Raw genomic sequence first — 23,794 nt, 5'->3', positions numbered from 1 at the left:
GAGGGGCTACAAGAGTTTCTGGCCAATAGGAATAATTGAGCTCGTGTCATTGTTTCCATTTCTATAAGTACAATTTGGGCTACAATCGAGCTACTTTTGCAGGTCTTCGTTCTCTTAATTTTGAACCTACTTGCCGGCCACGCGTTCCCCATATTTCAGAATAGCGAAAGTTAATTATTGTTCCACGAGCAAATAGAGGATTTTTGAAAGATCAATTCCACACCAATAATCTTCAACAATTGAGCCTTCAGAACTCCTCTGTAATGTGATTGCTACTCATTAGCCAATTGAGAGTCTGAGCTCTCCATCATTCGCCGTGTTTCCCAACCTCATTGTCTACCTGAAGGTCCCCTCTTTTTGTCCCACTTAGGAATGTGCTCGCACGAGAGGCTGTGCCTCATTATTTAATTGCAAAAATTATTCTCTTCCTTATCGGAATTACCTCATGGCCAATTGAAGATAACAAAATAATGAAACATGAAATAGTGGAATCTCATCCAAGATATTTGCCGTATTGATAAAACTGTGGGCTTGCAATTCTTTTAATTATACAATTCTCTTCTATTTCATTAGTTCGTCATTCATTGACATTCCCTACTCTATATATACTGCCTCTCGTGACAATATTGTAACCTTTTTGAAAAACTGTCTCCACTCCAAAGGATCGCCCTTGGACTTCACAAATGAAATCTTGTAGAGTTGAAGGCTACAATCACATTGATTGATCTTAATTGTTCCCTTGAGAGGCATTTTGGATTTCTCTCCTAGAATATTAATACCGATGTTAACCGTAGAAAGCTCCATCAAATCGTCATTGGATAAGTGGTCGATACTGTCTGAAGTCGAAACACCAATCCTATGGAGAGCATCTCGTAGTATAGAAACTAGCGACACAATTGGCAATATTGAATAGAATTTTGTGAGACGTTCTGCTCTAGAGAATGGCAATCGCTTAAAGTCAGCTAATCTTCTCTGTGTGCTCGTCAATTGAGACACCCGTAGCTGTGGGGACACAAATTGTAAGTTAGCTGGATCCTTGGAAACGATGGCTAGGATACGTTCTTGGTCATCTTCCAAATTATAAGACGGTAACTTGTTGTTTTTGAATAAAAGCTGGTCCTGAGTCGCAGGAACGGCTCTCTGTCGCTGTTCATCTATATCATCGATGAGAACAGCCATGTCTTGCGCGGGCTGTGAATTGCTGATGAACTTCTGATACTTCTGATTTAGTTTCTTGTAATCCTGAGTAGCTTTTATAGTGTCATGTATATCTTCATCAGACAATCCCACTTGTAAATTCGACAAGAGTTGTTCGCTTAATTGCTCAGCATCTTTGCACTGGTTATCACTGTTCATGAATACATTTTCGTGGTTCACCCAGGGATGCAATCTGATTGCTTGGAGCGTCAATCGTGTTGAAACATCCGGTTTAAGTACTGACCGTAGAAATGCTTTGAATGTTGAATCGAACACGTTCCACGGAGATTCGTTAAGTTTGCCGTCGAAATCTACGTAATTTGTAAAATCAGCATCTACACCGTAGCTCGGCTCCTGCCAAGGAATCTGGCCACACATCAATACAAATAGCACGACACCGCAAGCCCATACATCTGACATCGTTGCATCGTATCCTTGACTACTAACAATCTCGGGGGCCATGTAAGGTGGAGATCCACACTTATCGTGTGACAACCTCTTCTCTTTGTTTGTTCTCTTATACACCGTAGCCAACCCGAAATCAGCAAGCTTCAAATTGCCTTCGGCATCTATGAGAATATTCTCAGGCTTGATATCACGATGGGCTACTCCTTTCAGATGGATATAGTCTACAGCATTAACCAACTGCTTGAAGTAGAAATGGGCTAGTGTCTCATCGATGCCTACGCCAGGCTCAATCTTATCGAATAAGTCTCCACTTTCAGCCAACTCCATTATGATATAGATCCAGGTGTTGTCGGTACCAAACATATGCAACCCAATGATGTTGGGATGGCCCGTACAAGCCTTGTGGATCTGAAGTTCTAAGCCGATCTTTTCATCGGAAACGCCCTTTTTGTTCGATATTCTACGGTGGATGTACTTGATAGCAACCAATCTTTGCGGATTCTTGATGAGTTGCCCCACTTTCACTACAGCAAAGCTTCCCTGGCCTATTGTGTTGCCAATGGAGATGTTCTTGAGTTTTGGAAGTGCATCGAGTTGCGATAATCTTTGGGACATCAGAAGCTAAATATAGACAGAATAATAATGACAGTGCCTAAGACAGCTATGACACGATTCAAGCTTTTAAACGACGCGTTCCAAGTTTAATTCACACGTCTGGCAGTAAGACACGCTTGGTCTGATAACCATAGACAGACATGGCATTGTTTACATTTATTCATAGACACGACTGATTCCTTTTCTAGGAGGACGTACTAAATTGATTATACTGCATAATACTAGAACCCTGCAAAGAACATGCGCTATGCGTGGAATGTTGATAGAATTTAGTTAGCAAACATACGAGAGATAACCGGGATATGAAGTCTAACAAAGAGACCAGAACAATACGCTTGCTCGGGGTCCATAGGAAACGGAGTTTAAGCGAATCCAGAACTAAACGTTCTGGTGAATGAGCCCAGATTGCTCGGTCTGTCTAGCTTTGTCCATCGAGAAAATTGAGGCATAGTGGATGCATGGGTACAAACTGGTTGAGGAGAATTGAACGAATTGAACGAATTGAACGAATTTATACAAGGTGGAGAAGTATATTATTGAAGAAGTATTGTAGAAGAAACTTACAGAACGTAAATCGATAGGTATCAATATTGTGTGCTGGACATTGATCTAGCAAATAGTGGTCTTTCTAAGTAGTATTCAATCCTCATGTTACCCAGCCCTGCTCTTTTGCAACTATTCCCATTCACTACCTGATACTCCAATATTGGCCCACCGGTTGCAACAATCACTAAAGTACGTAACCAAGACCTCTGGGTGCACCTGTCGTTATGCCTCTACCATAAGCAGCAGCGTAATAATCTATAGCAGTGTCGCCAGAAATTCCTTTCGCTGCAAGAAAATGCATTCTTTTGTGAGGCAGTAACTGACCTTCCACTGACTCGGCACAGAGCCCTGTGCGTGGGCGTTTTGATGAAACGGCCCCTTGTATGGGATCAGTCTAGACTGTGAACTCCAAAGCTGTCACTGGTGCTCCTTGCAGTTGGCTGATAGCTCAGAACTCTTAGGTTTTTCTGAGTCCCGCGATTTGTTCTATTAATTATTACACTGATATTTTATAATCTTGCATTGTATTGTACATTATTTTCTCAGCCGCTGCATAACAATCATCTATATTTTACTTGAGCCCATCGTATTTAAGGTTTGCACAATTCTTCTACTACTTTTCCTTACTTTGTAGCGTATTGTTAGTTGAATCCTATCATACATATTGATATCATTTTGATAGACTTTGCTATCTATAATATTGCAATAGCTATCAAGTAGCTCGCGGTAGGGCTATTCTACCGGTTAATCGTGCAGCTGGCCACAACTTTACCCTTTTTCTACCAGAAACCTCCACAGTGTCATCATCAGTATACCTTCAATTGGTTCTATTTCTCCATGAAAACCACCATTACCTCCTCCCTACCTCCACATCTCCACAATCCTAGCAGAGAAGATGATCTCCTCTCCTCCATTGATACCTATGTGGAGAAATCCATCAATTATCGACTGGATAACCCTAACTTCAAGCCTTTAACCTCCGAACTACAGCCACCTATTTCTGTGTCTTCCTCCAAAAGTATATCCAGGGTTAGTCGCCATAAGCCTCCCATGTATAGCCCTCTGCCCATGAGATATGATAGCGACGACTCTGACGATAGACTCCCTAGTCCATCTATTGATTTGGCAGAAACAAATACAGGGAGAGGACCAACACCTCCACCTCTTCTACCTCCAAAGCAGGAAGATACAAGAAGACGTAGTTCACATTCCTCTAGCAAGTCCAATAAGCTGAGGAAGGAAATAGAAACAGTCAAACAACAACTCCCGCCGCCTCCAATTCCTACTTCGCAATTGAAAACCCCCATAATGTATCAGGATGAGTTTGTATTCGAAACTCCTCCTCCAATTAACGTATCCAAAATCGATGATAGTCCTCCTCCGCCTCCACCAAAGCTGCCGAGCCATAGATCACGGTTTCGTATGTCGCTAATTCTGAACTCCAAGAACTCAACTCCAGTCGCTAGTCAGTCATCTCCTTCTTTGACTCCTCAGGCAGCTTTGCCGTCTCCAATAGTAGAGCCTATTCCACCATCACTGGTTTCTACTACTAAAGAACAGTCAAATTTAGAGCCAGAAACAGCTCAACAAGCCACTCACTCAGATAAGATAAGGAACAGGCTTAAACGACTTTCGCTAAGTAATAGTCCCATCGGATTGACGACGCATAACGAGAAACCAGACGAAAATGGCCAGCTGCAGAATAGGTCTTCACGTTTTTCGTGGAACAACTCTATTGGAAAGCTTCCATATTTGTCTCCATCCACTATTAATGTTGCCAGAATGCCCTCCAACACTTATACGGTGACGGAGAGCCCTTCTTCTACTATCTCTGTCAATGAGACTATGTCTTCAGATCTGTTAAAAAGTAGTGAACCACTGGTATCACGTCCAGCCGATTCCCCTTTTTGGAAGTATCACATTCTTAAGTTTGGGAAAGATCTATACTTGACGACTAATCCAAGCTTGAAGCACGTCTACTGTCGTAATGGGCCCGGTTACTTTGTGGAGATATTGCATTCCGAAAAGATTCCAGATCCAAGAAAGGGTTTCACCATGTTGTTCAAAGACTTGGAAAGTATTGAAACCGGGGGCTTGGAGAGCATTGCTCCAATAATGACTATTACCAAAAAGCCGGAGGCTGAAGGTGGCTACTTTACCATCATCTTACCTCGCCTGAGCATTTTGAACAAGGGAATCATAAAATATCTCAATACTAATGACAGTCAGTCCAGATCTAAGAACCGCGTGTTTAATGGTTTGGCTCTTCAAAAGGCTATTATGCCTCAGTTCATTCCAGATGTGGCCGAAAGTCTTGAATTCAAATTCAATAACTACGAATTCCGTGATTTCAATAATGGTAGATGGAATGTTGGCTCCATCCCCAGAGTCAGACAGAGAACCTTGACGAAGTTGAAAGAAAAGTTTTCCACAGAAGAAAGAGAACCCGAAGATGACAGACCAAGAGTAGTTGGTAAGAAGAATATATACTTCCACCAGAATTACATTGATTTGGGCGAGAATATGGAAACAAGGACATTGTTGTACAAGGAACGATCCAATGACCCAAAGAATATCTACTTTGAAGATCCAAACATTCAGTTTCCTCCTGTACTAGCACTTTTCCGGCCCTACGAATATAGGACTAAGATCAAAATAATGAAATCTTTCAACAAGAATAAGAACAGGCTCCTGCAACACTTGGTGCAACAAAAACAGATATTCGAACGCAATGGTCTCGAGTATGATAAATTCATAAAAGGAAAGGCTTTGGAACATGACATCGGTGTAGGCGGTGATGTTTCCAAATATTACAAGGGAGAGGATGGACTTTACTATCTGACCAATCCTAGTGATGATAGCCCAGATGAAAATAAGTTGGGTTGGATTACAGTGTATGAAGATAAGAGATTATTTGGTTTGCCAGGCATGTTCGATATTGTTCTCGGACTCACATTAGCTGTAGGCTATGAGAGTAGTTTATAGTCGTATATAAATCGCATATAGATTCAGCCGCTGTTAATGAATCACATCATTGACTTAATAAATTTATTCTTAAGAAGAAAAAGAAAAAGATAATGATGATATGCAAGATCCTTATACCAATATTGTCTCTTCTTCTCTTTCCTAGAGTTAGCAAAGCTGGCTATGCCGATCAATCCCGAAGCTGCTACACGGGCAAAAGTCTTCCTTTCACAGGCTATCGCATTGAGAATCAGATCAACTTAAAGAGTTGGAACCAAGAATATCATCTTATTTACTGCAACGACAACAAGCTTATCTATGACCAAAGTCTAAACTCTTCCATTCCGTGGGCAGTTCCGTTTTCTTTTAGTAATACTAAGAAGAGCAGCAATTCAAATATCTTGGTACTTGCAAGACGGAAATCTTTCGCTCTCAGAGAAATCCCCCTCTTTTTACCAAATACTTTAGTTGGAGCACTATTCTGTCATGACGAAAAAGGTGCTGCAACTCATGATGATAGTGGAATACCTCGCCGTCAATCGGGAACACCTTTGGTAGCTGAAAACTTTCTTCTTTATTGGTCCGAATTGAACTACAAGTTGGACTTCATAGTTCATATTCCTTTACTAGGTACTCCCTCCATAGACAGCAAAAGGTATAACCCACAAATTTTTAACGCACATTTCCAGCAGGACTGGGACAAGTTTATATCATCTAGTGAAAACTACACCTACAGCTTTGATTCAAGAAGAACTGTTAGGAAATCAGTCGACTCGATTTTAGGAATAGTGGATTATTCAATGGGGAAAATCAAGAGAATCTTGGGAACAGTCCCATCAAAAAGTACCATACTCTGGAAATTGATTATTCTCTCAAAAGTTCTTACCATAGAGCAATTCAATAGCTTATTGTTGAAGCTTGATCGTGTCCTATCTTACGACTGAGTTTAGACTCCTAGCCAGTATATATATCTTGGAATATTTTTCGCAGCCATTTAATCGCACTTGTAATGCAATATATTTCTGCAAGATTATTACTACTTCTTTTTCCTTCTATTACTATTTACTGCTCCAAATAATACTTACTACTATTAATGATGACTTTAAACACTGCTAGCAAAGCTACCGAAACTACCGAAACAACTTACACTGAGCTTCCTGCTCAAGCTTTTGTTGCAAAGCTATCCAACCGCCCAGCACTTGCCGCTTTGAATGGGCTCTTATCTTCGTTTCCAGTTGTCAAAATCTTCACCTCCAACGCTGTGCCTATCATGGTATACAGGGAACAGAAGCGTAAAGAAGAAGCTGCCAAATTGTAAGAGGACCTCGTGAAGCTATCTGTTTATCTCTGCTAGAAGATGTTGTCATATCTTTCAAACATTAGGTTGTGGTTTTTATCTACATATGGCTTCTTATGCAGCGATTTTAAAAATATACATTCCTCTTACAGATCAATATCTTCAAAGTCTGAGTATGTAGAAAGATCAAATTCATGGACTTCATTGAACTTTTTTGCCTTAGCAGTAATTGGAGTTAACAACCCATGCATTAGGCTCTTCGGCGTTCCAAACGATGAGGCCATTGACAATCGTGCTTCTGTATGAGAAGACTGATCTTGAGGGTCTTCTTTGTTCAGTTCTCTCTGATTCTTCATTTGTTTCAACATATTCAAGAATCTCTCGTCTTCCTCAAAATCGGAAAGATCGTAGATGATATCAGCCTCTTCCAACCCCTTTGTAGATTGAATAGGAATCTCCTCTTCGACTTTGATATCTACTACTGAGGGGCTTCTGACAGTATTTACAAGTTCCTGAACTGGTTCTGAGCCCAAGACCGCCAGCAAGTAGCGAAAGTGTCTGGCCGACATAGGGGGTATACGTTGCAGAGATCTAAATGTTCGTAACATATCTGGAGTCAATTGATTTACAGAAATTGGTTTTTCGGAAAGTGGAGATATATTCGAAGAAGCTGAACTTTTTGAATGTGTTTTTGAAGGTGTGGATGTCATTGTTGATGGTTTTCTGGGTTGAGGCTGAATGAAAGGCTTTTCTATTCGTGATTTAGGTACTCTATTGATAATTGGAGTTGCTGTTCCTACTTCTGTTTTCACTCTGATCGTAGGAGCTTCAATCTTAGGTTTTCCAACTACAGGCATTTGGGGTAGATATGACGACGATGATTTAGCAATTGAGTTTTCAAGTCCCGGTTCTAGTTTAACAATTCTTCTGAGTCCGACGCGTCGTCTTCTCGGAATAGAGCTATTTAGCAGCGACGTGTTCACGGATGTCAACATCGTGTCCAATGGCTCAAGTTTTACTACAGGCTTGTGTTGTGTTTCTTGCTGTACGAACATACGTGATATGTCTCTTTCGTATACAGAGATCTTGTCGCTGATCTGTAGGATGAGTTTATTGTTAGGTAACTTGAATTCATTATCAGGTACAAGTGTTTTTGAAAGAGTGTGAGAATTGGGCTTGTTTTTGATGAAGTCGGTGGTGATGATTATCCCATGTTCGTTGGCTACTTCAAGTTTGCTGTTGAACTCGTAGAATCGGAGAATTCCATCACTCCATCGTTTATCTCTCTGATGAATCCTCGAGGAGTAGAGTACATTGTACTCGTGTACTATGGATTGAAGTGGCTGTGACATATAAGATAGTGTAATTACAAATGGATACAAGTCGTTTGACTATTCATATGGGGCTTAGTGGGTAATTAAAATATATGAAGTGAAGAATAAATCTGAAAAGTGACAGTATTCGAAAAAAACAATTCATTTTAGTTGCAAAATGTAAGACTGTAAAGCTCTTTCTTATTTTCTGCGAGTTGAAAATTTCGCAACTTCAGGCTTCAGATAGTTACTCAAATTGCGATTCTTCTCTGACTTTTCTCCTCATTAAGATCTCTTCGTGCTTTATATCTCATTGGTCTTATTTTTATCACTGTTCTCTACAAATCTCTATTTCTCATGTCTATTTCTATGTACAGATGTTATATATACAGATTCATGGGTTGTAGAATGGGAACCCCAAAGAACTCAACAAGGTTCTGGCCCTGTCGTCGGTGCCGGCGTTGGTCTTGAACGTGATATGCATACCCGTTAAGTTAGGGAACAACTCCTGGAAGTTCTCAATTTCTGGGAATCCCTTGACATCTTCAGGATCCAACCCAAAAGTGATGTTACCATTGTTATCACCAGACGTATTTTTGATACCCTGGAAAGTTCTTATTCTGGGTAATACCAATTCAGTTAAGGTTGAGATGAACTGCGACATGTCTCTGCCTGTCAACTCTACTTTACCTCCACAAGGCTTTCCTCTTCTAAGTCTCCAAGGCAAGATGTTGGCTTTAGCGTAAATTTGCTTGGCCTTAACGTTGGTAATCTGTGACAATTGCAATCTGGTCGAAATGTTCAACCACGACTCTTCCAAGGCGTCTCTGTTGTAGGCCTGGATGATTATCAGCGACACTTCAGGAACATTATCGTATCTGATAGGATGCACATCCTTGGTAGGACGGGAGACACCCTTGGGTTTCTTCAAGTTACGGTACAACTTGTACGGAGAGTCTTCACCCCATGATCTCTTCTTGTTACCTTTGATAACAGCAGAGTCGTGCTGGTAGTTGTGTAATAACAAGTCAGATTTGATTACGTTCTCGTAGTGTTCCGCCACTCTGTCCTGGTCGATTTCCGAAGGCTTGAAACCCACCGACTTGATGTCGTCCTTGGGTATCAAAAGGCTTTGGTATGCTGGTTTCAAAGCTGGTTTGTTCACTTTGACAAGATGGTGAACCGGATGCACAGTAGAGTACCCAGTTCTATGGACCGAGGCAGAGCCTGAAAACAGACGCACAAACGACTTGCTGAGACTCATGTTTTTGTTGTTTTTTGTTGGTTTGCGGTCTATGGTCTGAAGAATCGAAATTGAATTGACTATTACTGAAAAATTTTGTGCGTATATATTGCTTCAGTTAAGGTTGAGAAATACGCGTGAGGGTGCAAGGTGAGTAAAAATGAGTACTAATAAATAGCAGACAAGGGAGAGTGCGAAATAGAGAGACTCTTGATTCGAGCAAAACCTCCCATATATGAACTGATCAGAGGTCAATTTGAGGGTCAATTGAAGCAAAAGATTGTAGAATATATCACTATGATAAAATATACTTAAATTTCAACTTCGTTTGTTATGAACCAGTTTTTGTCCACTATTTTCTCTTCTGTCACTCAATTCTCTGGTCGTATTTCTCTCGCTAATCTACTTTATTTTCTAAGTAAATATTTAATTTCGCACTGAAGTCAGACCGTTTCATCAGTTATAGTCCTTTCATTCATTCCAACTTTCTCTATTCAGTCGCTTCAATTACATTCTTTCGTGTCAAATTCTTAATATAGAATATGAGATTCGGGATTCCTGCCGACTTCCAGCTCTTGGTGGAAGTTTCCACTCCAACTGGAGTGCTTCATCTCCAAGCACAAGAGAATTCTCTAACCATTCACAATGACTCTATTGAGCCTTTCAGCATCGCCAAAACACTTGAATCGGCGTCAAGCTCAGAAGCAAGTGATTTTGTCCAAATTCATAAAGATACGGCTTTGAAATTTGACTACCAACGAAAGCAGGAATCGAACTATCTTCACGATCACATATCTCACAAGCTTCAGCAACTCAAGCTCGATGTAGAGAACTTACAAAGCAAACTTCACCATAACTCCGTCAATGAAAAAGCAGCTATCGACGCTTTTAACACAGATGTCCAACAATCGATTCAGTCGCAGAATGTTCTTGTTCAGAAACTCATAAACGACGAGAAGGAAAGGATACGACGTATCGAGGAAATGAAGAGACAAAAGGAGGAGGAACAAAGACGTCGCCTAGAGGAAGAGAAACGCCGCAGAGAGGAAGAAGCAAGACGCAAAAGGGAAGATGACGAACGCAAACGCAAGGAACAGGAAGCTAAGTTGGCAGAAGAAAGAAGACTCAAACAAGAAAGAGATGAAAGGGAAAAGCAGCATAAACTCGAGCTCGAAAAACAACGAAGGGAAAAGGAGCGACTAGAAGCTGAAGCTAAAAAGGAGGCCGAACAGAGAAAAGCTGCCCAACAAAACTCATTGACAGACTTTGCTGCTATTGAGCAGAGCTTTTTACAATATAAGAAGAATATCGTTGATATCAAGGAAACCATTGTTGGTCCTATGAATGAAGATAAGGACTTGAAAAAATTAGTCAACTCGTTGAAACGTAAAATCAACCCTAAATTCGGACAATTGTCTAATTCATACCAACAGCTCAACAGAATTAAACATGAAGTAGTAGAATTAGTTTCCCAAGCCAAGGGTAACGAATTAGCCTATAAGTGGATCTTGAACTTCGTGGCCAAAGCAATAGTTGACCAAGCTGAAACCGAAGTTATAGTCAAGCCCAATGCTGCTTTGCCATTGGCACATCTTGCATATACTTTACTAGAGACATTCACGGAGTTCGACTACTATTTGTCATCCAGGTTTGTCAAAAAATGTCCATACATTATCGGCTATACCTGCTCCATAGACTCGGAAGAAGGAAGGACTAGAATGGGTTGGAAAAGAAGAGATAACAAGTGGGAAGATGACACCAAATATGACGAAAGAGTGTCCGGAATTTGTATGGTTTGGGCCACTATGAGTAGACTACTTGATTATCCTCAACAGCTTTCATTCTATTCTTTTGAAGCTTCGTGGAAATTCCTTGCTCGTCTCCTTAATAGAGATCTCAGCCTCCTTACCAATGCCCATTTCTCTATTTTGGGCAATTGGTGGGAAGCGGCCGCTAAGGAGTTTTCCGGAAAGTATGGCGTTCAAGCTTCTAAACTTTTGAACGTTTTAACAGTAGACTTGCCTGTTGCAGTTAGCGACAGAAAGTATCCAGCTGCTGCTAGGCTTCTCATCCTAGGAGAAGACCTTCAGAATAATCGCAACTGGAACAGCCTCAAGGAAATGGAACGATAGCACATTGATAGTAACAACTGCACACCAACAGAGTTCCATTATCTCTTTGAAACTATGCTGATGTAGTTTAACTATATACCTTAATCAGTACTCTAGTAACATATACTGGAACGTTCTGTAAGCATACAAATATTTATTAATACAGCTCACCAATAATATCTTGTATTATAATTATACATATCAATATATTTAATTGCAATCTATAAGACACACACTAGAAGTCTTCCTCATCGTAACTCAGATCAGAGCCAGATATCTCTTCTGCGTAACTCACCTTCTTCGTTGAACGAGAACTCTTTCTAGAAGGTGCTGCCGTCTTCTTTATTGGGGGCGCACTCTTCTTTGGCTTGTGGGCAGATATTGCTTTAACCTTCTTTGTAGCGATACCTCCTGAAACAACAGTGGACTTCCTCTTGGTTCCAGTACCGAACAATCTTTTTCTAATTGGACCCTTGAGGTCCAACTGAATTTTATCTGGAATAAACACTTTGGTGATAACTCTTTGCACTTCGGTGACACTTGTCATGGGAGCGTAGATGTCAGCTGGCAATTTAAGCTTTCCCTGCCATGTCTGCATTGGCCAGTTCTTCTGATCTGAGTATTCCTTGATTATTAATTGTGCTAATTCTGCAACTCGGTATAAATTGAGAACAGTTTCTACCATTTCATCTTCCTCGTAGAGTTCCGAGTCGATTGTAGCGTCTCGATGTTGTTTGATTCTGCTAGCGAAATAGTAAAGAAGCGAGATGTTTTCTGATTTTGCAATCATAGTAATATAGAAGGTGAGAAACTTCATAGCAAAAGTGTACGCCTTGATTTGTTTTTCATCTTCCGTGCCCACTTCCAGATGTAAGAAGGAAAGAAATTGTTCATGATGAGCAAGAATTTGTACTATACGAACTAATGTCTTTTCAAACTTAATACTATCTTTAGATTCCTGTCTTCTGTAAAGAGACTTAATCCACATAATACTGTTATTCTTCAACTCGTTGGAAGGTTCCATAGCTGAGAAGAATATAAGAGCCAAAAATCTTTCAGAAATAAGTTCATCGGCCAACTTTCTTTGCAAACTATTCAAAAATTGTGACCTCACGTCATAACTGGAGTCTGTTAATAAGAAACTAAGCTTTCTTAAGGTGGTTGACAATATCAATTCACTGTAAAGTGGATATTTTGCAAGTTTGAGTAAATTGAGACCTGCCACAAGACGGAGTTTCAGCTTGTACAATTCTGGAGTTGGCCAAGTTGGAGAATTCTTGTTGATAATTTCACCTGAATTTCCAATAAATGACATTAATAACTTGAGTACTGGTTGTGCATTACTGCTGATATCTTCTTTTGCTATGTCAGAAAGTGTACCCTCTTCTTGAATTAAGCCTTTTAGTCTGTTCACCAATAATCTTAACCCAAGCAACTTCTCGTATAAAGTAGCATGCGACTTATACTTCAAGTCCAAGGTCTCATCGTCTATCCATTCACCTTCCGTTTTTATGGCTTCTTCGTTGATTTCTCTATTATTCAAAAAGATTTTCTTAATTAAAAGTGAAGTAATCTCACTTGCCTCCTCCTGGATGGAGAATGGGCATATTGTGAATAATTCAGATATTGCAGAAAGATGAGTTGCAAAGTTTGCGTGACTGGTGTCTAAAGGATAAATCAGACTTACGATAGCAGATGCGTACAATTCCTTCTTGGAGCTCAAACCGAGGATCTTAGTTGAATATCTGGCTTCACGGGGAGTTCCGGTTGTAGAAATCTTCTTCAAGGCTTCAGTGAATGCAATATCCTTTGGATACATAGTAGGGAACTTCTTGATGAATTGATATATAGTTCTAAGATTGTGTGATCTAGGTGTGCTTGATTCTTTGTTTTCGGTTATTAACTCAGTCAAGGCATCAATGTGGTACTTAAATACTTCTGGAACGGTGTTCGATATCTGTTCTAAAATCTCGTTGGACGAAGAATTCAATTCATGTTTAGGATCTCTCGAATAGTTTATCAATTCAGGGATATTGGATTTGTTGAAGATCAAAAGCGATGACCTCAACATCAACAACTTGAAGTTGCTAACCATATCATTAGTAGAAATATTATTTCTTTCACCTTCCAAACGAATGTTTTTGTTGTCACTCAATTTCAACAACAATTCCTTGAATGAATTTCTCACTGTATTATAATCAGATTCTGGCGAAATACACAATTTCATCAAGTAGAAGAATCTTGTCTTTTTAATTTTATAGAATCTTTCAAGACATGCAAAAGTATTCAAACCATCAGGAAACGAAACACAAATCCATTCTATTATCTTTTGAAGTTTACTAGTGAGCTTCGGTCTTTCGTCAGACTTGGAGATACTGGCATTTTCCTTATCTTCCAAATTTGAACCTAATTTGCTGTAGGCTTCGGCCGTTTCCACAAATGATTGCAATACTTTGGAGACTTGTTGTTGTCTTTTGTTCACAGCAATAAACGACTGCTTACCTTTGGAGTCCAAGTTGCCAAAGAACTTTGCAATTCTTGCTACTCTCTTCACAGTGTTGCTTTCTGAAATTGGTAATAGCTTGTCATAAATACTGATATCCACAACATGGTTGATACCAGGATCATTAATATACATTAGAGACAAAAGCTGATTAGGGATGTCTTGTGATATGAACCTCTGTAAGACAGTAGCCTCATTTTCGCTGTGAGATCCAAAGTTAACTACTTGGTTCTTGACTACTGTTTGCTCGTAATTATCGTACAATGAGCTGAAAATGCTTATTGCACTATTCCTGATTTTGGGGTTTTTCTCTCTAGTCAAATGTGACAATGTTTGCAAGATGCTTTTGTTACAAAGTCTATTCGTGAAATTCTCGAACAGAACGGATTCTATACTCTTACAAGCAGCTGCTCTGACTCTTTCATCCGTATCTAACAAGCATTTGTGAAGACAACCACATAGTGCGTTATTCACTTCTGTAGTAGATGAGCTGGAGGAGCCAATGATTCCTGGAACTTGTTCTACCCACTTGGCTCTGACAGCAGGCGATACGTCTGTTGTCTTTTTAAGCCAATTGGCCCATGTTTCCCTATGGAAAATGAAAAAGTTGACCTTCGTCACAGAAACAGACGAACTTAGAGAAGTGGAGCCGATCATTTGCCCTATAGTTTCAGTAGCCAAAATTCTGATCTTTTCATCATCTGCATTCAATTCGTCGTCGATAAGTCCCATAACAGAAGACAAAAGTTCAGGTATACTTTTCCATATCTGAACAGAAAGATTGTGGATCTTATGGAGGTTGCTGTGAGCATTGGAGTACTTCTCTGTCTCTTTTCCTAAATCTGCCGTTTGTGTATTACTACTATCGTACAACAATTCTGAGAAGTATTGAGCTACAAGTCTCGACATTCTGTCCAAATTCAACTCGCATATTTGGATCGAGAAGTTGTAGGCAGTGTTCGTCGTTATAGCTGAGATACTGGTCGAGTCATTGGCAGTAAGGAACTTGTTCAATATCAATTTCAACACTTTCTGAGAGATGACTTCAGCTTCAGACACGATTTCGGCGAGAATGTCACCTGCCAACGGCTCGATTTTAGTAGGGAAATCCTTTGTGGCCAAACTGTAAAACGTGTCGAAGGCCAATTCTACCAATTGCTCGGAATCGGGCAAGTCTGTGATGAGAATGATGGATCTGACTTCAGCCAAACGTTTCAAGATGTAACATTGTTGGTGAAAGTATGCATTTTCAGAATCAGCAAGACGTTTGAACTGACGGAAAAATCCCCTAAACAATTCCGAAAGCTGAGAAGCCGTAAACGGAGCGTTTGGTGCTGTAATTCTGAGAACATCTGCTAGAGCACAACAGACATAAGCCTGGACTCCAGCGTTTGCATGGCAAAGCAATTTCTTGTTAATTAAATCGGACTGGAACTGCTTGAGGGAGTCCACATCGATATTCTCTTGGTCTAGAGTTGAAAACTCGTCACTTAAAGCTTGAAGTCGTATGAGTAGTTCTTTGGTGGATATGGGTTCCTTAACGGTGGGAAGAATTGGCTTGTTAAACAAGAGCAGCTGTTTAGAAGCTCTTGAAGAGGAACGCGTCATGGTAGAAATGCGTCTTACTAAAGCTAGTAACTGCCTGATTAAGGAATGAAGAATATGTTGTTACTTAGTAAGAAAGAAAGAAAGAAAAGCGTTGGTGGTTTGGATCACTTTATTTTGCATTTGATTTGCATAATAATGTTACGCGTCTGGTAAATAGAATTTTTGTGCAGATTAATAATGAATTATTCCGCAATATAACCTGCAATTGATTTTTGGAGTTGGCAATTGCTGCGAAACAACTGCTCCCTCTCTCTGGCTGCGAATTTCTGGAGCAGTATAGGTTTAGAATAGATGGAATGTTGAATCTGATCTCCCTAGAAGAATGGTAAGATTTTACTGGGAAGTTGAAACCGTTTCTAAATTGATATTGCTCTGTACACAACCCGGTGTATCATAGCTATCACTAATTGAAACAGCAATCAGTAGAAAGCTTTCAGCTTCCAACTTTTTAGAAAAACTCCTAAAATTGAGCAGCTCTTGGTTTTCAAAGTTAAGAAAACTGTCGAGTTTCTATTCAATATTAACACTCAACTCAGTTAATAGTCGCACAGAATAAGCGTTGCCAGACCGTCTGTGATGTGCTGACATAAGCAGAGCCATTCAACCATACGACCAACGTTCCGATTTTTCAGCAATCTCTTAGAGCTCTTCTTCATCGATTCCTCAATTGCTCTAAATTGAGACTCAATTTCTGTTGGTCAGCATGGTTTCGTATGAAATTGTAGATTTTTTCCGTGTTAAGGACATTGTCAACTACAGACTCAAATTCCAAGTTCCTCTCTCGTATTCTGGGGTTGAAATTCCCGGTTGCACTGTAAAGGAAATATATGTTGTAGCAAATATCACCCAGAAGTATGATGAAAAGTTGCACGATGTCCGCGTATTTCCAGAAGCTAAGACGAATTTGGTTCTACCAGAAAAGCCCAAGATAATCTGCTATGTTCAAGGTGGTCCCGGGTTTCCCTGTGGTGTGCCGTTATCGAGTACTGCCTTCACCAAGGTCTTGTTGGATAGAGGGTACCAAATTCTCTTTTTGGATCAAAGAGGAACAGGCCTTTCTACACCCTTAGAAGTGGGTACTTTCAGCCATTTACTTCCACAGATAAATGGCGAACTGAAGGAAGAATATGCTTCTAGACAGTTAAAGTTTATCGTCAACTTCAGAGCCGATTCTATAGTGGAAGATTACGAATTTGTGAGAAAAGCATTGGGCATTGAAAAATGGTCGCTATTAGGGCAATCGTATGGGGGATTCACGTCATTCACCTATTTGTCCAAATATGATACTTCATTGAAGGAAGTGTTGGTCACTGGTGGTGTTCCTCCAATCAACTTCTCACCGGACGATGTTCATTCGGCAACCTATGCCCGAACCAGAGAAAGAAACGAACATTATTACGATAAATACCCTCAGGACAAACTAAAAGTTAGAAATATTCTCACGTATCTCTCCAAAAACAAAGTCACTCTTCCTAACGGTGGCAATTTGAGCGTAGAACGTTTCCAGCAGTTGGGATTGTTGTTTGGTGCTAGCGGAGGAACTGATCATATTCATCAATTGGTAGTAAAGTTCGACTACGACTTGTCGACTTTCGGATTCCCCACTTATCAGATCCTTAATGAAGTTCAGAACGACTCTACTTTCGATACAAATGTCATTTACCCGTTGTTCCTCGAAGCAATTTACTGTGATGGAACTGGATTGGGAAAGAAGCTGAGTGAATGGAGTAGCGATAGATTAAGATACGCTACAGAAAACACGAAATTTGTCTTCAGCGAGGACTCAGACCACGAAGTTTACTTCACCGGCGAAATGGTCTATAAGTCGTTGTACGAAGATTTTGCTGAATTGAAGAAATTCAAGGAGCTTGCTTATGCTCTTCACAACAATAAAGAATGGAGCTCCTTGTACGATGCTAAAAGGTTGTATGAAACCAAGGTTCCAATTGTGTCAGCTACTTACGTCTACGACCAATTTGTTGATTTCGACTTGACTAGAGCGGTTAAGAAAGAAGTGTTTAAGGGTAATGGAAACTTGAAGCAGTATATCTCCAGTGAATTCTTTCATAATGGGGTTAGAGCGGACGCCGAAAAAGTGTTGGGTTCGTTGTTCGATCTTCTCGATTGTGAGATTGATTAAATATATGTATGTATGTATATAACTGAAGTCAAATAACTAATGTCAATACTCTAGAAGTAATTGCTTGGAACAAATCCAATCCGGAAATGGTCTTGGCCGAACTTGGAGGCGCCAATCAACCAGTTCTTCTGGTCATTACTATATAAAGTGTCGATGGACTGAAAGTCAAAGATGATTTCGATCTTGTCGCCTGTTTTGAAAGACAAGTCACCCGGCTCGATACCAGGAAAATCATATTTAGCCTCCAAAACACGTCGATCCAATTGCATCGAATCTGACAATGCGATAATTTTGTCGAAGAACTTGTTGAACTCGTGCAACTTATAGGTTACAGTAGTGGTCTTTTGGAATATAAGATCATCTGTTGCGGGAGGTATATCCAAATCAGCAAATCTCTCTGGAATAGGAGAATACTTGATGTCATTCTTAGACGAATTATAGACCTTCTTCAAGTGCTTGTTCACAACATCAGCGGAGGCATTGTGAAGGAGTATGTCACTGACAAGAGAAGTAGTACTGTGGGAAGAAGAATCAGATATGATTGACTCGTTATCAGAATGAATTGAGTCCAAGGAATCACTGCGCGAGAAGTTACTGTTGTAAACAAATCTGTCAGGTGGAAGGGGTGGCAATGGGGTAGTGACTTTATTGGCCGCGACGGTAGGCAAAGGTTTAGAGCTGTGAGCGGTGTTGACTCTTGGTGGTAGTTTAGGTGAAATTACTGGCGCAGTAACAGGTTTAGGAATATAGACATCATCTACATCGACCACCTTGGACGGATGATACGTCTCCGAGATGTTACTGTTGGGGTCATTGTTCTGAAGAAAAGCCTGGAGTGGATCAACAGACAAATAGTCGTTGAAGATTCCGTTCACATGATCCTTCGTTTTGACAGTGTGTTTCTTTTCTACAACCTTGTCTGTGATCTTGTTCCACATCTTTGCAGCAGACAGCGTTTTATCCTTTTCGTCGATCTCAGTATCTATCAACTCTGGTTTCTTGTCGTAGATGATGGAGATAAAGGATTCGATTTGCAATCTAGTTGGAGTCGTAGCCTCTTCCCATTTACTGATTATATCCTCGTAAGACTGGATTTTGTTATGCGGATCTCCGGAAGTGTCCAAAAAGCCGTGGAAAGTACAGAAGTAATCGAGCATTTGCGCAATTTCCTTGTATGTTTCCACCTGCTTGCACAATATGATCTTGGTGATATTCTCTACGAACTCATCCAAAAACGAAATTACATGAGGCAAGATGGACTTGAGTTTGTCGTTGATCTTTGTGTATTCCTTTTCTTCTTCCTTTAATGAAGACTCGAGAGTGTTCAACTGGTCCTGCTCCTTTGTCTCGAGCGGTGCCGTCTTCTTCATTAACTTGGAAATCTTGTGCTCAGTCTTGATATAGTTAGTTTTCTTCTTGTTTCTCTTTTTGATCAACTTTAGCGTATCGCTGATATGTTTGTTCATTTCTGTAATTCTAAGCTTGAGACTCTTTTCATGAATGTCCCAGTCCTGAGTGATTTTAAACTTTCCCTGTTGCAACGAGCTCATGTAGTTGACCAACTCCAGATGAACACTTTCTATGAGAAACTGCCTCTCTTTGGGATGTACCATGGGTATTTCTTCTGTGGCCTGGAACTTGTCGAAGTCATGGTAGTAATCCTCAATACCTTTGAAGCTGAGAGAGTCTGTTCCTAAAAGCTGAATAAAGTGTTCTACAATTCGTATGTTGAGCTTAAAAAGCTTTCCCCAGTGACTCAGAGCCATTTTCTTCTGTTGTGAGGCGATGTAGCTTAATCCCAGCTTTGCCTTGCTCAAGTCATGTTTGTAGTGTTCAATGAGCTCGTCGTCCTTGTCGTAGTCCCTGTGAATTCTGACCGTAGTCACAGTATCTGAGACAGATACGACTGTGTCCTTTACACTGGACCCGAACTCCGTCAACCCCTTTTTGAGTTTCCCAACTGACATGCTATTGTGTTGTCTTCAGAAATAGTGTAGAGTGTACCACGGCACAGACGGATGTAAGGAACAAGACAGTAGTTAATAGACACACACGGTTGGAAGGATAGTCTGACGTCCCGTGTAAGACTCCGAAATTGCGTATAATATTCTTAAACAATTGACTGGAAAATCAAACGAAAGAAAGAGGTAAATGAATTGAATTTGTTTAACAACTGTCGCTTGGAGAGTATCCATTACTTCACAGCTCAGCCAAACTGTATTCCGGTGGTGTCCGGAAGTTGCGCAAGAGTCTCTATTGGTGTGTAAGTGCAGGAATTGTGTCATTTTGCAACTGTGCCGTTGCATTACCGAGCGTTGTCATGAAGGTGCAGCAGTTCTAAAACCGGTATTTGGGCGAATTATGGGGCAAGGAGTTGGAAATTGTTACTATTCTTAAAAGCGGTTTCATTAACTTCTATTTGTAATGGTATCATTGTGTAAAGTTTAATTGACTTTATAGCTTTGATTTTTTGAGAGAATTTGTGCTAAAGTAACAAAATTTGATTATCTCTAAGAAAATCTTAGCTTCAAAACCCTTCAAGACATTTTGTAACCTGATTGATTCTATAACTCCATGAGAATTAGTGTACATGGAATTGGGACATTGAAGTGTTCAATCATGAAATTCACATTCAATAATTAGAGAAACTGACTTTTTAAAGTTGACAATTTTCTCGCAATCCAATGGTTACAGCAGTTCAATTGCAAGTGTATTAAAATACCTATATTGATGAAATCCCCTATTTTGAAATCTTTCTAAGTTCCTTTTGCAATCTTAGAGATCAAGACACATCCGAATACTCACATCACTTCGCAAATGAACACAAGGAGACACAATAGAATGGATATCTTGTCAGAAACTTTTAAAAATTATCAATCTAATCTTTAACACATTCTAAATGTGCTTCTTTTCAATCAACAGAATTCTTAATTGGGTTGATCTCATTTCTTTCAACGTGTCTTCCAGGTTATCTTTTTCTATTTGTACACACTATGTCAATTTATAATATTTGAGTCAATATCCTAATAAACTGTAGATAAGGTCACAAAGTGAGATTCACCGACACTTCGGTAACATTCAATGCCACACAACCACTCAAAAGGGATTTCGGTAGAGATTTACCCATTTGTGAACACAAAATGCACCCCAAAAAGCACTCCTTAACTGGATCATTTAAGGAGGCATTTCAAGGAATGACTACTACGGTGAAAAAAGTTTCTGTAAAAAGAGTTGCGAAATTGTTCGGATTGAGCAGGGGCCAATAGATAGCAATGATAAGGAAATCAAAACCCTCCATAACAGGAATCTTATAGAACTTGCAGAATACGCGGTACTGAAGCCCAAGTTCATGAACAAACTCGCCCGCAATTACCCAAGAAAGTAATTCCCAGATTCGATGCAAATTATTTGCGATTACAGTAAAGAATATGCAAAGAAATCAGTCTGCAATTTACAGATTATATTGCAGCCACTGATTCAGATATTTTTTTGTATTACAACCAAAAAATAATGTCATCGAAATACAGACATTTTCTTTTTTTCAGAGATATTCGATGATAGATCCGATTCTAGATATCATATCGCCGAAACATAGCATCCTAAAAACAATTTTTTTGCTATCCGGGATGAGAAATTGTGTATCTGTTGAAGAATTGATGCTTTTTCAAAGTAGGAGCTCATTTCCAAAAAGAAAGAACGCGGCGAAATATGCCGAATACCGGTCCGCTAAATTCAGAGTGCAAAATGTATATACCGAATCGTGGAATTTTATACTTGAAAGGTATATGGTAATTAGACCATGCAGTTCTCCAGACACTGCCGATAACAGCTTCACTTTTCCAAATAATTGATTGTAAAAATTTAGGACTGAAATTGTTTTCTTCTATTGTTAGCTCGAATAATGCCTTTTGGTGGGTAATTATAAATAAGAGTGAAAATCCCAAGTCCAATGCAATTAGGTGTATAATAAATTACCTCAATAATGGATTCTAAAGACGAAAAAGTTAACACAGTCGTCTCCGTAGAGAGAGGCTCTGTGGAAGATACTGAAGCTGGCTTCAAAAATGAAACCTTCTTACAGAAGCTTATAAGATGGGTAGAAGTCCAACCCAAGGGTGAATTGACTCACTCTCAGATGTTCCTTTACAATCATGATTTGCGTCCAGTTGAAGCTGAAAGACGTCAATGGGCTTGGTACAACTACGTCTTCTTCTGGATTGCTGATTCCTTCAATATTAATACATGGCAGATTGCAGCAACTGGAATTCAACTGGGAGGTATGAATTGGTGGCAGACATGGATTTCTGTTTGGATAGGTTATACAATTACTGGATTATTTGTATCACAGGCTGCCAGAGTTGGTATATTCTATCACATTTCCTTCCCTGTTTCTGTACGATCTGCGTTTGGAATTTATGGCTCCCTCTGGCCAGTCCTCAACAGAGTGGTTATGTCTGCTGTTTGGTATGCAGTTCAATGTTCAGTGGCTGGTCCATGCTTTGAGGTCATGTTGAGATCAATATTTGGCCAAAATCTAGACAAGACGATGGCTAATGGCATTAGTGATCCTGACTTGACTACCTTTAAATTCTTAAGTTTCTTCTTGTTCTGGCTTTTCTCCTTGCCATTCCTTTGGTTTCCACCTCATAAGGTTAGACACTTATTCACAGTCAAAGCCTATGTTGTTCCAGTTGCAGGTATCGCATTCTTGGTATGGACTATTGTCAAGGCAGGAGGCATCGGTCCCGTGGTTCATACTCCAGCTACAGCTCAAGGAAGTAAGTTGGGTTGGGCATTTGTTACATCCACAATGAACTGCTTGGCTAATTTCGCAACGTTAATCACTAATGCGCCTGACTTCTCTCGTTTTGCTACGAAGCCATCCTTCAGTATGAAATATTTAGTCTACTCTCTTTCTATTCCATTGTGCTTCTCTCTAACATCCTTAATCGGAATCTTGGTCACCTCAGCATCTCAGTCCATGTACGGGGAGGCATACTGGTCTCCAATAGATGTTCTAGGAAGATTCTTGGACAACTACACATCTGGTAACAGAGCTGGTGTATTTTTGATTGGACTTGCATTTGCATTGGCCCAATTAGGAACCAACATTAGTGCCAATTCACTTTCTTTTGGTACCGATGTCACAGCTTTATTGCCTAGATTCATGAGTATTAGACGGGGAAGCTACTTGTGTGCTGCTGTTGCACTTTGTATCTGTCCATGGAAATTGACTTCTTCTTCTTCCATGTTCACGACTTATTTATCTGCTTACTCCGTTTTCCTTTCATCTATTGCTGGTGTAGTAGCTTGCGACTATTACTATCTCAGAAGAGGTCGTATTTTCTTGACTCACTTATACTCGATGACGGCACCAGAATCTGCACTTCCTTCTGTCTACAAGTACAATTTCATTGGGTGCAATTGGAGAGCTTATGCTGCCTATATAGGCGGCATCATGCCCAACATTGTTGGTTTTGTTGGTGCCACTGAGACTCATAAGGTCCCCATTGGAGCCACCAGAGTTTATGACTTAAACTTCTTTGCTGGCTTCTTTTCAGCATTCATTTTGTACTACTTATTGTCTTATTACTTTCCAGTTTCTGGAGTTCCTGCTGTTGGTCCATTCGAGAAAGGATGGTTCGAGATAAATGCCCATGTAGAGGATTTCGAGGAAGAGTTGGCAGGCAACATTATTAATCCTGAAGATACTCCTGAAGGTGCATTTACTTCTATTTCATATGCTTCTGGTAGTATGAAGTGAAATCTAGATAACTTGCCTTTTTCATAAGATAACTTATTTGATTAAAGTGTTTTACACTGCTTTCCACGAAATAAAATGAAATTGT

The 23,794-nt window shown here is 39.9% G+C and overlaps 10 protein-coding genes across 10 annotated transcripts; 5 read left to right on the top strand and 5 right to left on the bottom strand. All coding sequences in view use genetic code 12, as the record gives it.

The window, feature by feature from the left end:
• Nucleotides 1-594: 594 nt before the first annotated feature.
• Nucleotides 595-2,220, bottom strand: CHK1 (checkpoint kinase 1; the record flags this gene model as incomplete). The annotated part of the gene is made up of 1 exon (XM_001385630.1): nt 595-2,220. The coding sequence occupies one exon, from the start codon at nt 2,218-2,220 to the stop codon at nt 595-597; it is 1,626 nt and encodes a 541-aa protein (XP_001385667.2).
• A 1,614-nt stretch (nt 2,221-3,834) lies between these two features.
• PICST_48898 (predicted protein) lies at nt 3,835-5,751 on the top strand (the record flags this gene model as incomplete). The annotated part of the gene is made up of 2 exons (XM_001385973.1): nt 3,835-4,017; nt 4,462-5,751. 2 exons carry the CDS (start codon nt 3,835-3,837, stop codon nt 5,749-5,751), a joined length of 1,473 nt encoding a protein of 490 aa, XP_001386010.2.
• A 167-nt stretch (nt 5,752-5,918) lies between these two features.
• On the top strand, nt 5,919-6,674 carry PICST_61375 (predicted protein; the record flags this gene model as incomplete). Its single annotated transcript, XM_001385972.1, has 1 exon — nt 5,919-6,674. A coding segment is annotated over one exon (756 nt), but the record flags the coding sequence as incomplete, so codon positions are not given.
• Nucleotides 6,675-7,173: 499 nt separating this feature from the next.
• On the bottom strand, nt 7,174-8,379 carry PICST_33175 (predicted protein; the record flags this gene model as incomplete). Its single annotated transcript, XM_001385629.1, has 1 exon — nt 7,174-8,379. One exon carries the CDS (start codon nt 8,377-8,379, stop codon nt 7,174-7,176), a length of 1,206 nt encoding a protein of 401 aa, XP_001385666.2.
• Nucleotides 8,380-8,694: 315 nt separating this feature from the next.
• PICST_66010 (mitochondrial 54S ribosomal protein YmL7/YmL5) lies at nt 8,695-9,604 on the bottom strand (the record flags this gene model as incomplete). The annotated part of the gene is made up of 1 exon (XM_001385628.1): nt 8,695-9,604. One exon carries the CDS (start codon nt 9,602-9,604, stop codon nt 8,735-8,737), a length of 870 nt encoding a protein of 289 aa, XP_001385665.2. The 3' UTR covers nt 8,695-8,734.
• Nucleotides 9,605-10,125: 521 nt separating this feature from the next.
• Nucleotides 10,126-11,715, top strand: PICST_33173 (predicted protein; the record flags this gene model as incomplete). The annotated part of the gene is made up of 2 exons (XM_001385971.1): nt 10,126-10,185; nt 10,351-11,715. 2 exons carry the CDS (start codon nt 10,126-10,128, stop codon nt 11,713-11,715), a joined length of 1,425 nt encoding a protein of 474 aa, XP_001386008.1.
• A 214-nt stretch (nt 11,716-11,929) lies between these two features.
• Nucleotides 11,930-15,805, bottom strand: PICST_61740 (precocious dissociation of sister chromatids; the record flags this gene model as incomplete). The annotated part of the gene is given in 6 exon segments (XM_001385627.1): nt 11,930-12,031; nt 12,052-12,127; nt 12,147-13,056; nt 13,075-14,033; nt 14,061-14,389; nt 14,420-15,805. The coding sequence occupies 6 exon segments, from the start codon at nt 15,803-15,805 to the stop codon at nt 11,930-11,932; spliced, it is 3,762 nt and encodes a 1,253-aa protein (XP_001385664.2).
• Nucleotides 15,806-16,508: 703 nt separating this feature from the next.
• PAP2 (prolyl aminopeptidase) lies at nt 16,509-17,945 on the top strand (the record flags this gene model as incomplete). The annotated part of the gene is made up of 1 exon (XM_001385970.1): nt 16,509-17,945. The coding sequence occupies one exon, from the start codon at nt 16,509-16,511 to the stop codon at nt 17,943-17,945; it is 1,437 nt and encodes a 478-aa protein (XP_001386007.2).
• A 50-nt stretch (nt 17,946-17,995) lies between these two features.
• Nucleotides 17,996-19,912, bottom strand: PICST_33170 (predicted protein; the record flags this gene model as incomplete). Its single annotated transcript, XM_001385626.1, has 1 exon — nt 17,996-19,912. The coding sequence occupies one exon, from the start codon at nt 19,910-19,912 to the stop codon at nt 17,996-17,998; it is 1,917 nt and encodes a 638-aa protein (XP_001385663.2).
• A 2,015-nt stretch (nt 19,913-21,927) lies between these two features.
• Nucleotides 21,928-23,709, top strand: DAL4.2 (allantoin permease; the record flags this gene model as incomplete). Its single annotated transcript, XM_001385969.1, has 1 exon — nt 21,928-23,709. One exon carries the CDS (start codon nt 21,928-21,930, stop codon nt 23,707-23,709), a length of 1,782 nt encoding a protein of 593 aa, XP_001386006.2.
• Nucleotides 23,710-23,794: the final 85 nt, after the last annotated feature.

Source organism: Scheffersomyces stipitis, chromosome 6 (genome assembly GCF_000209165.1).
Source record: "Scheffersomyces stipitis CBS 6054 chromosome 6, complete sequence".
Classification (NCBI taxonomy): Eukaryota; Fungi; Ascomycota; class Pichiomycetes; order Serinales; family Debaryomycetaceae; genus Scheffersomyces; species Scheffersomyces stipitis.
This window is presented reverse-complemented; position numbering and strand designations above follow the sequence as displayed.